The sequence below is a fragment of the Triturus cristatus genome, chromosome 9 (genome assembly GCF_964204655.1).
Source record: "Triturus cristatus chromosome 9, aTriCri1.1, whole genome shotgun sequence".
NCBI lineage: Eukaryota > Metazoa > Chordata > Amphibia > Caudata > Salamandridae > Triturus > Triturus cristatus.
In genome coordinates, this window is record NC_140592.1 from 107,548,295 (window position 1) to 107,561,735 (window position 13,441).

At 46.0% G+C, this 13,441-nt stretch overlaps 1 protein-coding gene across 5 annotated transcripts in view; it reads right to left on the bottom strand.

The window, feature by feature from the left end:
• Window positions 1–13,441, bottom strand: part of ITPR1 (inositol 1,4,5-trisphosphate receptor type 1) — a 1,957,366-nt gene that overhangs the window by 1,014,812 nt on the left and 929,113 nt on the right. For 4 of the 5 annotated variants that reach the window (XM_085624511.1, XM_085624509.1, XM_085624510.1 and 1 more), the window contains 2 exons: window positions 2,940–3,130; window positions 1,951–2,086 (listed from right to left, as the gene is read on the bottom strand). In XM_085624511.1, the coding sequence (XP_085480637.1) occupies window positions 1,951–2,086; window positions 2,940–3,130 (327 nt within the window). Of the gene's footprint in view, window positions 1–1,950; window positions 2,087–2,939; window positions 3,137–13,441 lie in introns of all 5 variants that reach the window. The other variant, XM_085624508.1, reaches the window with a different exon arrangement.

Sequence of the window (13,441 nt, forward strand, 5' to 3'; positions counted from 1 at the left end):
ACAATTTATAAAGGAAACTATTTAGCTTCCTGCTTCCACATACGACTGTCCACCTACAGTCAAGTACTCAACTGCAGTTGGGATATATTGCGTAGCTTGGCTAGTCATCCTTCGCGCTGTAAACATGTACAAATCCGATTCATGAGAACAATGCTCCTCTGAAAATTTGCAGTTAAAACAGCTGTCTTTCAAGTAATTTAATCTGCATCATCCACTTCAAAACAATGTTTTAAAGCATGAAGCTTCACTTCAGCAGTAGCAGCGAGCTTGATTGACTTTTTACCACTTTTGGAGTCTACATCCAGTCCAGCAGGTGAAAAGATGATATCGTGGTATCAATGTAACTTAAATGCCATACCATGAAAAAAATAGAACTAGCCCTGTCTCACTGCACAGGTACCTTTGGGGTTCGGCAATTATCATTTACCCTACTGCTGTTCACCTGCAAGCAAGGTCACTTGTCAAAGTACAGATTTTGTAGGCTTCCAGGATTAATGTTCTAACTGAGAAGGTAAGTACGTCCACTCTTTTGCCCTACATAGGGACCTCTCTGCTGGGTTTCCATCCCAAGCAATATTCCATGTTAAACCTTGTCTTGTGTGTTTGTAGCACATTAACCATGGCAAGTTCCATGCAGTTTGGAAAGTATGCTCTTCAAAGCACAGATGTCAGTACTCGTATGAACACATACAAATTGCCTTCACTGTAACGAACATGCAATTCAAAGTAATTTCATTGTAATTTCAAAGCAGGTTGTGGGTCTGTGCCTACTCTTTAACGATTACTTGAGGACTTGTTTTTATCACTACTGCTTTGTTCAAGCTATGCACCAACGGAGACAGTTTAGCCCCTATCTCCGGTCAGCAGCAAATCTCCAAAAATAGATGATCTGTCCATACAATCACAGTACACATTGTTTTGCATGTACCCAAGTACATTCATAAAGCCAGTAACTGACGGCTGAGAACATGCAACGGATTAAAGGTGCAACCACTCATACGATTTCTGTCAATATGTTGCTATTGGCGGTTTCTAGCACAGCCAGATGGCAGTAAACCCTTCAAAGATGTGCAAATTAATAGTCAAGTCTTCTTCCAGGAATTGTGGGTTGCCAAACAATTCCTAAATTTTGAAAAGTCACAGATTTAAGACACAAAACCAGTGCAGTCCTCACCCAACTCAATAGTTCTTACTTTATTGATTGAGGAAGAATTAAAAACTATCAGCTTAAACTGGATTCGAAAGAGTAGCCGACATGTAACGTATAAATTGAAAAAAAAAAATACTGACCAACTCTTCTCAAGTCTGGGTCTAAGAATTTGGAACAATAAGCCTGTAGAGCCAGTGTTTTTTGGTTTACTAATTCAATATACATTAAAAGTGACTAATACCTGTCGGCCAAACTATTCTTATAGCTTTTAGGGCCTAAAGCAGTCTGAATTGTCACACTTGGAGTATGATGGTTAATAGATGTGTTAGGGTAGTCATTGTTAGGGTTGGAAGGAGCAGGGGGTGGTGCAAATTGCAGTGGGCTTCTGACGAGGGCACTAGCCCTTTAACACAAATTAAGAACTATGGACCTTAAGTCTGTGAAAACCTGCTACTCAGCCTATCGAAGGACTAAATTGACCCATGAAACCCGACTTCCCCCCCCACCCCCCCAATAACCCTCTTCCCTTGGACTACCTGTACCCATACTCTGTTAATCTCATTGTTTCAACTCCTTCATAGCTTACAATGTAGTTACAATGTATTCTCAATGTACATCTCGGAAATGTTCTGCTCCCCTATGGCTAGGTCAGTGCTACAAGTACATTTCATAAATAGAATTACCAATTTGACACAGCCAATCTGTTGCCATGGTTGCAAGCCAACTATTTTGACCATTTCTCCAGTTTACCACTGGAGATAGAAAGAGTAACAGTTAAACCACTGGAGAGGAGGACTAACCTGGTACATTGCTTGGTCCTTCCATCCCGCCGCCTGCTGTAGACTCCGACATCTGTGCATTGCTCTCGTCAAACTCACATTTGAAGATGCAGAGCAAGCAGGATATCCTGTAATCTAGCCGTACATTCAAGATAAACTGCAATTTCACATCAAAGGGAGACAAAGTTGAGATCAATATTACAGAGCTCTTGTTCTGTCCAAATGCGTGCTAAGACATTGTCAGCCCACCTCACCCTATGTACCCAGCATGCCATCCCATGCGAAGGGAAGGGTTTATCAGAAGGTCAACTACTATGGAGACAGAAGTTGAATTGTAGCACAGTAAACAAAGTCATTTCACTTTGACTAACCAAGTCGGTGACCACCACCCTAACTCCCCATACAACATGCAAATTCAAGAATCACATCCCAAATGGTTGGCAACTCATTGAGGCCTCACAATGGAGAAGGTGGTTCAGAAGCATAAACTGTTAAGAAACTTTTAGTAGCAAGGACTTTAAAAAAAAAAAAAAAAAAAAGCCACCCGATTATCTTGTCCCCCCACACCAGGAAGACTACCAGATCACCATGATTATGTGAAGTGTTTGCAGGGTCAGAGGAAAACACAGATTTCCATTTCATCTTTTCAATTTTTCTTCCAGATGTTGATATTTAAAATGTTTTTCCCATCTCATAACTTACTCCGCCGCCCTTTTATGGCTTCTTTGGGTATAAAAATCAATAAAAATAAAGAAATTTTAAAGTTACATACCGGTCACCAACCCGCCACCACATCCTAGGTTTATAACCTGACTGAAGTCACCTGAGGACCATCAAACTACCTGCAACATTTAGAGCTCCTCAAACATCTCCCTCTGAATTATGGAGCTTTCCTTGTCAAGGGAGGAAGTTTAACATAAAAGTACTCTGAACAAGGGACGAAAGACTTTGGAAGTCAACCACTGGCCAGGGAAGCCCACAACCACAACTCATTCTAAACCCTCACATACCTGCAGTATCTCTATGATCTTCAATTTTGTGTCCATCACCAAAATGTCCTCTTTTTCCGGCTGACTTTGTTGCTTGATGGCACCCTCCGGGGCCGCCAAGGGGGTCAGAGGTAGGAAACCCCCTCCTCGGAGAACCACCTGTGTCATCAGCTCACCCACTCCATGAATCGATCTCATGACATTGCTTCCAGCTTCAACACCAACAATGCCATGGAGAAAAAAAAAAGAAATATATAGTACGCAATCACAATGGTTCTACTTGAAACCCAAGACAAATGGATACAGCTCAATATGAGGCTCAGCCACTCGGACCCTAACCATTCCGATAACTGCCTCCTATAACAAAACTACTAAGATATAATTCACTTTTATTAGCCAGAGTACTCTAGGTTGTACTGAGCATTGATACCACTTAGAAATATGTGCATTTGACAGTTATTCAGTAGTGAGAATCGGGTGTAAACAGAAAACCAATGTCTTAGTCAATAAGTTGCTGAGGATACTCAACAATTACTCTAAAAGTGAAGCTTCGTTATTTATGTATTTGCACCTTGATGTTGAACCTTTTTGGGAACAATAACATGATGAAAAAAATTTGCCAAATGTGGTCACTAGACTATAAGGCTTATGTTTTTGGTTACATTTCACATGCTCACTTCTATACTAAAATATGCATATTTTACAGTGTTTGATCTCATTTTATTCCTGAACAGTACATAAATGGTGAATCAAAAAAATAATTTTTTTTAGAACCAAATCACATGGAAATCCAAAGCTTACAAAATGCTTCATAGTTGTGTCTTAATGTATTTTACATTTGTTTTACAGTGATAGGGGCCTTTTGTGTTCTCTAACTTTTCAAGTCCCTCCTTTTTGAATTTCGCCATTGGAGTCTGGATCCATTTTGTAAATTAGAACCCATGTACGGGTCTGGCCATGGTATTTGAGATGCCCTACTTTAAGATGCTACCATCGCCCTATTAATGGAATGTTAGTATGACCACTCAACTGTTGAGGAGCGAAGTAAGCAAGCATAAAGCCTTCAAAAATTGCTTTAGGGCTGTGTTATTGAACTATTGTTCCCGGTAAATTGCTTTGGAGCTTCAAAATGTGGGCTTCCACAAAGTGACCCGGTTAAAGCAGCTTACCAATAATCAGGAGCACTCAATGAAAGGAAACCCATCCAAAAGAGGCTTTCAGCTAAACAGGTCTGAAATCGGGCAAAACTCAATATTTAAGTGGTTTCTCTTATGATTTTTTTTTTATATATGTTAACTATTTTGGACCAAGCCTGCATCAATATCCCCTTAAGAGTACAGTACTAACACAACAATGCAGGACAGGGTTTCAAAAGTACTATAGGTGAGTAGGGAACTCCGACTGCAGTGTAGGGCTTTCTGGCTGTCCGATATTGGGTGCGAGATACTACTTTTAATGCCTAATGAATAAATGTGTGTGCACGCAAACCCTGCGAATACAAAAGGTGTTACGTGCAATGTACTAAATCCATTTTGTGGGTCAGAAAAGTAATAGGTTTTACTATCCCTACCTCATTGCAATTAGGAGCCATGTACACCCCGATTCACGACTGAGTTCCAATGGTATTTTTATTTTATGGAGCTTTATATAGCGCAAACTTGACCCGAAGCTATCGGGTATCAGAGCACTTTACATAGCACCAGTTGCGTTACATGACACATTCATTTTTGTTAGGCGCGGGGAGATTAAGTGATTTGCCCAGAATCACAGGATATTCAGCGTCACTAACAAGACTCGAACCCTGTTCCCCAGATTCTAGGTCGACCGCCCTAGCCGTTAGGCCAACTCATCTCCCACAGATGGATCCGACGGCTAATGAACAGTGATTGTTAGATACAGCCAAAATGAAAGTTACAACAGGCTAACATACAATTATCTTTCATACTCTGAAACACCCTATTTAAATCCATTTGTTTCTCCTAACCTTCCAAAAGGACCTTAAAGTTAATTTTTAGAAATGTCCTTGTCTGGAAACTAACCTGCTCTGAACAAGTCTGATTTTTTTATGCCTCCGCAACATACCTTCCTTGCTTGCTTCTCAACTTCTATGTTAAGCCTTTGGTATACTGGGGCAAATCTGCCCCCACTACACATATTGACAGATGCAACACAGACACTGAAAGCAGTCCTACAAGACTATTCCTAACACTCATCCAGCTTATTAAATAACACATGGGGAAAGACATGGTGCTGCCATTAGAATCACTGCTAGCCAAGTGCACTTCTATTCAGTCTTCTAAGGTCAATTCGTATATTCCCACCAGTAGAACTTGTGTATCATTCTATAGGAATAGTTGTGGGTGCTTATGAAAGTGGTCCAGTAAGGGTCACCATTAGTAGAGAAACTGAGGCATTGCCACACGCTCACGCTTCCCTACAAAAACTTTTGACCTATCAGTAAAATGCTTTAAAAAGATGCACACCTAGAAGCAGAATATTTGTCACACCACTTAATTCAAAGTAATGTGACCATCAGATGTCTGTGGTCACTCAAACTGAAACAAAACGGTTGTCATATGTATCTAAGGTTTGAAATTTCAACCTCTGATGTTAGTGACACTTCAAAGGAAGTGGTAAATGATTTGCAAGGATACCCTTGAAACACCTTCACTTTTGTGAATCCTGTAGGGAGATCTTGAATAGGAGGCGGTGCTGGACAACTGCTTGCTCTTCTCCATGTAATCCCAAATGGAAACCATTTTAGGCAGATGGTTCTACATGCTTTTGATCATGGAAATTTTGTTATGAAAGTTAGAAGTAAATAGGTCTGTTTGCAAAATCGTAGATGGGTCACAAAAAGTTGGCTTACCATTTGTGACAAGTCTCCCAACACATTGAGCCCTCAATTCCTTTCTGAATGAAAGTTGAATCATCTTTCATATATCTACTTTAGCTACTTCACTGTGCAGTGCTATTCTACTTGCAGAGTCTGGGAGTGCACAAACGCAAGTAACTACTTAACGGGAATTAAACCTCTTTGGAAATTGGTTTGTCACAAACGCATAGGCTACACGAGGAATACACAATTAAAAACAGCTTCCACACAACCCTTTATTTGTTAGTATTGGGGATGAACAGATCGCTCAACCACAGATATACAAATTGGCAAAGTAACCAGAAAAGTAAGTGAAAAACTAAACCAAACGGTAAAGCAATAATTCAGCGTATTCGGTTCACTAGCTATCCTAGCAACAAATCCTTTTCAGGATGACTCATTAAACATGCCAGGCCTCAAAAAACACTTTCAACTAGCAACTCATTTTCAAAGATTGCTTTAGAAGTCTAAGCAGAGGGAATTTGCCGAGACCAGGAAGGAACTCAGGAATTTAATACTAATCTTACGAAAGGTGAAAATGGCTTACAAATAGTCTTATAGACTAAAGCAGATCCAAGTCTGACAGATGCAATCTAGACTAAACTGCCACAACAAGACTGCTTCTAGAATCACAAACTCAAAAAAGCATCATTTAGGAGAACTTGAAGTAGATTGCATGCTACCTCTGTTATTAGCCATTGTGACGCATCTCCTAGGTTATGGAATGTTACTGTTTAAAAGCAGAGAGTTATTTCATTTTCTGAAAGTTGTGGAGATGAACCGTCAATTATCGTAGTGTTACTTCAACTCCCTGCCTCGTTGTCATCACTACAAAATTGGTGACGTTTTTGATCGTTTCGCATCTCCACCCACGTATACAGTGTGGCCATCAAGGAGCATCTATGCAGTGTTCTAGTCAAAGAACAATTTGACACATTGTGCTGTTTGGGAGCCCTTTTCCATGCCTGTCGAAGTGAGAGCGAACTCCTGCGATCTTCAGCGGTGAAGAGCTGTGTTCCGACAGTGAGCCACACACTGACTGACTGCGGAGGCAAAGTGAGTGAGACGAGGGCGAGCGCCCTCGGGGAGAAGAGCGGTGTGCTGGCAGTGAGCAGTGCAGTCTTGACAGCACACGGAGGAAGAGTCTGAGGCGGGCGAGCATCGTTGGTACCGGGGAGGTCTGTTGGGCTTAAGTCCAAGCTGCCTATCCTGCAACGGTGAGCGACGCAGTCTGAGGAGCTGCAGAGGCAGAGTCTGAGAAGGGCGAGCATAGTCAACACCAGGAGGCTCTGCTCAGCTGCAGTCAGTGTGCCCGAGTGGTGAGGCAATCGAATCCTCCGACCCGAGTGTCCGTACGTGCCAGCTGACCCACCCACGCCCTTCATCACTGGAAATTGAACTAGAACAGTGACTGTAGCCTTTGATGCAGAGTCCTTTGGTTGGAGTTCTTTGCGTGCGAGTCAGCTGATCCCCATCTCTCACACGTCATCCATCGCTAAACTAGTGTACTGACTGCCATACATGTCAGTTAAACAGGTAAAGTGTTTCAGGGGCATTTATGGTTTTTCTCCATATTCATCACTGGCAGGCTTAGGCTATATGGGTGAGGGTTGGTGAGCTTCAATCCATTTCCATATATTTACAAGACGGTACATGAGGTTATCACCCAGCCACGACTTCAAGCGTTATAGGAGCATTACAGGCTTAATTTGACTTTTTGGAGTGACCTGCAGAGTAACTATACACATACATACACACACACACACACACACACACACACACACATACATATATATATACAGAACATATATACACACACACACGTACACACACATACACTTTTCTTTTTTTTGTTGCTGGGTTAAATGCGAAGGAATTTTCTCTCAAGTCCACTCAAGGTCGGATTTGGTAGGAAAGTTATTAGGATAAGTTAATTAGTGGACAATATGCAAAATGTACAAGCTGCTTCACCATTTTTACAGCTTTCAGGAGACCCACCAGTTAGGTGGAAAGTATGGTATAGAGCTTTCACTAAGTATTTCGCAGCGGTGGGGGAACAAGGTTCGGTGCGGAACGTAAAATATTTATTTTGGAGCACAACCTGGGATTTGAGGGGCAGGCTGTGTTAGAACATTTACCTCCCTTAGAAGTTACTGAGGGTCAGGAAGACCTCGAATTTGAGGAGGCAGTAGCCATGTTAGAAAAACTGATGTGGAGAGTAGCCTGGTAGTAGCTAGACAAGATTTTTTTTATAAGGGAACAAGAAACCGATGAGTACAGAGTCATATGTTGCGGCACTGCGAATTTTGGCCTCAGAATGTGAATTTGAGCATTTTACCACACAGCTGATAAGGGACTAAATTGTAATACAATACAAGGACAAAAAGTACGAGAGAAACTTATCACATTAAAAATCCATTATTACAGGAGATCATCAGTATTGTTAAGAGCATTGAGCTTTCCCAAAAAGCGTCAAGGGAGTTAGTGAAATCTGATAAGGCTGTAGATGGAGCGGTTAAAGAACGCAGAGATCACAGGGAAACACAACTGTGTGAACAGAAGAGTAACAAGAACAATGTAGGAAGAAAGGCAAAAAAATTAATGTCTCAAAAAAATGTATGTACGAAGTGTGGTTTTCCCACACATTATCCCAATAGCGGATTCTGCCTGGGGGGGAATGCTTGTCGTAAGTGTGGCAAACAGGGTCATTTCGCAAAGGTGTGTGCGCCCAGGGATAAAGTCAACTTGGTATACAGTGATAAGGGGGATATGTCTGCAGACATGGTGAGCTCTACATATGATTTAATTCTGGTTGTTAAGGAGGAGTCAGACAAATGTGTGGATCCCGGGGTCCATCAGCTTTTGATGGATTCTGGGGCACGTAGGACTATGATCACTGAAGCGGACTTTGGAGCTTGCCGGTGTGTGTGCCTGCAGACCGGGGGCAGTTGAAGTGTGCAGCCAGCCCCTAACAGCAGCATCTGGGGCAAACGCGAGGACTCCAGGGACCAGGAGCCTCGCGGTCAGAGTCACCTGCACCGGAGCTAAGGGCCACGCCCCCTTCCACCTCAAAACACCTGGCGGCCCCCGCCTCGCAGGAGCCGCTCGTGAAGCGGACTTTGGAGCTTGCCGGTGAGTGTGCCTGCAGACCGGGGGCAGTTTAAGTGTGCAGCCAGCCTTTAAGTGTGCAGCCAGCCCCTAACAGCAGCATCTGGGGCAAACGCAAGGACTCCAGGGACCAGGAGCCTCGCGGTCAGAGTCACCTGCGCCGGAGCTAACGGCCAAGCCCACTTCCTCTATTTAAATATCCATTGTTCCCGGAACGCGGGACCGTGCGCGGGCTAAGCCTGGGCGAAGGGCGGGCCCTCTGAGGCCTTCAGAGGCATAAGGAGGCTGGGCCACGCTTTTTGGCTCCAGGACTTCGCTGCTGTCCCCTGTCACTTCGGACTCAGTGAGACTTTTTAACTTAATAGAGCATGTGTGGCTATTTCATAGGATAAGGAGCTGAAATACCCCTTATTATTGTTTCGTTATTATTTTTCTGTCTAGGCACTACATTTAGTTTTTTATAGGCCTCTTTGTTACCGCTGAAAATGTTGAAATCCACGACAGGCAAAATACTTCCTGCAGCTGCAACACTAGATAATTATCTGGTGAAAGTTGCAACTAAAATTAACAAAAAGACGTAAATCATTGGGCAAGGGGACTAGTTCTTTTTCATTGTCTAGTTCACCCACTGCATTGTTTTCCCCTATTCAGGGTGATAGCTGTAGCACTGATCAACACGATTTGATAAATACGGCAGATTTAGCTCTGCTGCCCTCTGAATTAGTGCAGAATCAGGAAAATATGGCCGACCCAAATGACATCAATGATGCTCCACCAGATCGTGCCCTGGTAACACAGTGTTGAGATCTCGCAAGTATACACAAATTAAACGGGGGTGGCCGAAACACAAACATTGGCATGTTGTCTGCGGAAATTGTGAGATTAGGAAACCTCCTGGGACCCCGTAGTGATATAATTGTAAGTGATAGCACTGCCGAAAAGGGCCCTAGGGCTAATAATGAGATACCAAAGCCCATTAAGGAAGGACCCAGTATACTAGAACCAGCAGCTGCTGCATCCCTGGCAACTGCGAGTAAAACTCCACCACCAGTAACATGTCTAGGGAGTAAGAGAGGGCCAGCAGAAGTAAAGACCAGTTGCACGGTCAGTGCACAACCAGACTTCCCTCCTGAATGTGCCCCATTTGTCGCAGTGTTGACAAATGTTCCACCTCTAGTAGAGGGTGGCCTGTCAAACAAGCCAGAATCCCACGAATCCCTAAAGAATAAAACTGTATCATGGCTAAATAGAGAGTGTGGGTTCCCAGTAGGTTTATCACGTCAGATACTAACCACCAGGAGAGTCTCATGGATAGGACGATCACACAAGAATATTAGGGGGGAATGTGTAATCATAAATTTTAGTAACCCACTTCTCGTTAATGCTTTGCTAAGAGCTTCCTTGCTGCCACATACTGATCAGGGCATCACACTACGTTCACTGGGATATTTCTACAGACATCTAACTCAGCAGCCCATTAATGACTTATGTAGGGGCAGAGGAACTGGCACTGTAGGGTTTACCGGCCGCGGGGTTGCCACATTCAATCATTATCAACCCCTGAGTGATCTAGATTCAAATGATTGACTTGAACACGGCCGGGACCATCCCACACCTGTTGTAGAAGCTTCTACATTGATTGTGGAGGAGGAATGTGGGTTAAATGGAAACTCAGTGAGCCCTTGTGGGGGTGGTACCCCAAATGTCCAAGGTGGTATGGTGGCAGTGAGGGACCCACGTCTAGGAACGAGGGTCCTTAGTTGGAACATCGCTGGGCTGAATAGTAAAGCAAATGATGCAAAATGGAGGGACTGTTTGACAGACTGCGAAATTATTGGGTTACAAGAAACCTGGGACACGGAGAAAACCTTTTTTTTAGGATGGGTATGCGGCTTTCTGGTTGGCAGCAGTTGCTTCCCCCATGGGGAGGGCAAAGGGCGGACTTTTAACCCTCATTTCATTAAAACTTGAGGCGATTTATACTAAAGTGGAGACAGGCACGCCATATTGTCTTGCAGTGGAAATCCTAACTAAATTAACTGGGAATTGGCTCATTGTCAACTTTTATAACTCCTTTGATAAGAGTATTTTTAATGAACATTTAGTCTACACGATTTTTTGGAATTGTATAATGTTAATTGTATGAACTATTATTCGGTTATTGTGCTTGGAGATTTTAATGTTCATTGTTGTAAAGGTAACTGTTTTGTTTGGGACAGCTTAGGTCCAGCAAACCAAGATAATATTCATTTTGAACACACCCCGCAGGGATTGTATTTAGAAGATTTGGTGGTAGGTAATGACTTGATCTACCCCACCAAATTTACAGGAGACATCCCAACCTATAAAGGAAGAGGCTCTGGGTCAACTATTGATTATATTTTTGTGAGTGTAAACTTAGCAAGTAGGGTTAGTCAGTATAATGTCAGTTGGTCTCCCTACGGAGATCATAACCCTGTAAAGGTGACTGACAGATGACCTAAGGAAAAGTGAAACCCAACCTGACTGCTGGAATCCTTGATATAAGGCCCACCGATCAAGCGCGACCCCTGAAATGGTGCCGTGTGGTGCCAAAGGACTTCAAGGAAAATTTGCTGGGAAAGGTTGGGGATTATATGACCACTTGTCTGAAAGATGGCGTCATAGGGGATGAGGTCCTAGTAGCCTATGGCAGAATCTGCACCCAGGTCGATAGTGACCTTAAAAAAGCAGTTAAGGGGCAACCTAGGAACGGAGAAAAATGGTTTGACCACAACTGTTCAATAGCCCAACGGAAGTTTATGGTAGCGCTGAAAGCTGACCCGCCCGATAAAGCGGAAATTGCTGCCCTTAGGAATAATTATAAAAAAGCACAAAGAAAGCGAAAAAACGAAATTAGGCAGGAAGCCTGGAACGAGCTTTTATCAATAGATGTAATTAAAAATAGTGCTACATTTTGGGGGGGCGTGGCCAACTGGCGAACATGGCGGCCGCAAGTCTTTGAGGCTCCGGCCGTTACCCCCGCTTTATCCTGACAGTCATCCTGGGAAGCGGGCAGTCCTGACCTAAATAGTGCTGGTCGGGTGCAGGGCAGCGGCGGGGACACCCCCTGAAATCCGGGAGCCGCGAGGTGACCGCTCCTGGCCGCAATCAGCGAGGCAGCCTACGAGGCGAAGCTGCCCGCTAGCGGCGATCGCCGGCTTGAGGGTGTGTCTGGCGAGCGGAGGACGGAGAGCGCGGTGCTCGGGAAGGCCTGGAGTGCAAGCGGTGGAGGCCTCCCGTCGGAGGCTGCGATGTGCCTGGTACGCTGAGGTGCAGAGGAGTGGAGGCGGTGGCCTGGGCTGCGCCGCGCGACCCGCGAAGACATCGAGGACGACGGCGGGCGGAGTTGTGCCCCGGGGGAGCCAGCCTGGGCGGCCCGTGAGCGGTGCGGCCTGCGGAGGACACGGAACGGGGCGCCGACGAACAGTGAGTGGCTGGGAGCTGCGGGGCCCGCGAGGCGGTCTGCGCCCTTGCTGTGGGGTGAGCGGCGGCCTGTACTTGCGCCTGGACTGGAGCGCCCTGAGTGAGGAGGAGCGGAATCACAGGCTCAAGGCTGCGGGGGCAGAGCGAGACGGAGATCGGACGGCCTGGCGGACCCAGTGACTGGAGGACGCCTACTGCCGGGGACCAGTGGATGGATGCGGGCGGCGGCGGGCGCCACGTTGCAAGGGCCGCCATCTTAAGTGGACCGGCAGCGCACCTCTGGGCGTAGGTTCTCACTGAGGAGGACAGTAGTGCGACCCGGAGTGGTGGGGGCGCCCCTGAGAGGCTGTGCGAGGCGTGCTGGAGGCGGGAGGGGCCCCCGGCCGCCCCTGGTGGCTGAAACGTCGGACCGGAGCCAATCTGAGCACACAGCGGACTGCCGGCGGGCACCGATCGGGTGTACCCGGCGACGTCGGACGGAGCGCCTGCCTCCGCGCGGCTGCGGCGGGGAGCTGAGGGCCGTCTGGAGCGGCTGGAGGGTGTAGGTCGGAGGCCTGGCTGGCCGTGGATGGCACCGGTGAGGGGAGCCACGGAGTGTCCTGGGGGCTGGCGCACGCCGGTAAGGAGGACAGTGGAGCACTGACCAGGGGAGAGGGGCACGACACACTGGCCCAGGAGCCCTGAGGACTTCGGAATCTACTGATTGTCCGCACAGGCGGCCGCACGGAGGGGTGCGCAGTACAGGAGCGGAGCAGCGGCCACCGAGCTGCGCCTGTGACACTGAGATCCGGCCTGCGGATGCCGACGGCCCAACAATACGCGATGGGCCGGCTCCGGGACAAATCACAGCAGGGACAGTCTCGTACAGGGAGCGTAGACACGCAATCCCGCTCAGGAGGAGATGCGGAGCCACAATCTGCAGCACTGTCGGCCAAGATGGACGTTATGCTCGCGGCAGTGGAGAAACTCGGCGCCAGTCTGGAGCAGACGAGGGAGTCCTTAGAAGTCAGGATAGACAAGGTCACCTCCGACTTCACGCTGCTCCATGCAGATCACCGCAAGCTGGCGGAGAGGGTCACAGTCCAGGGCCAGACGC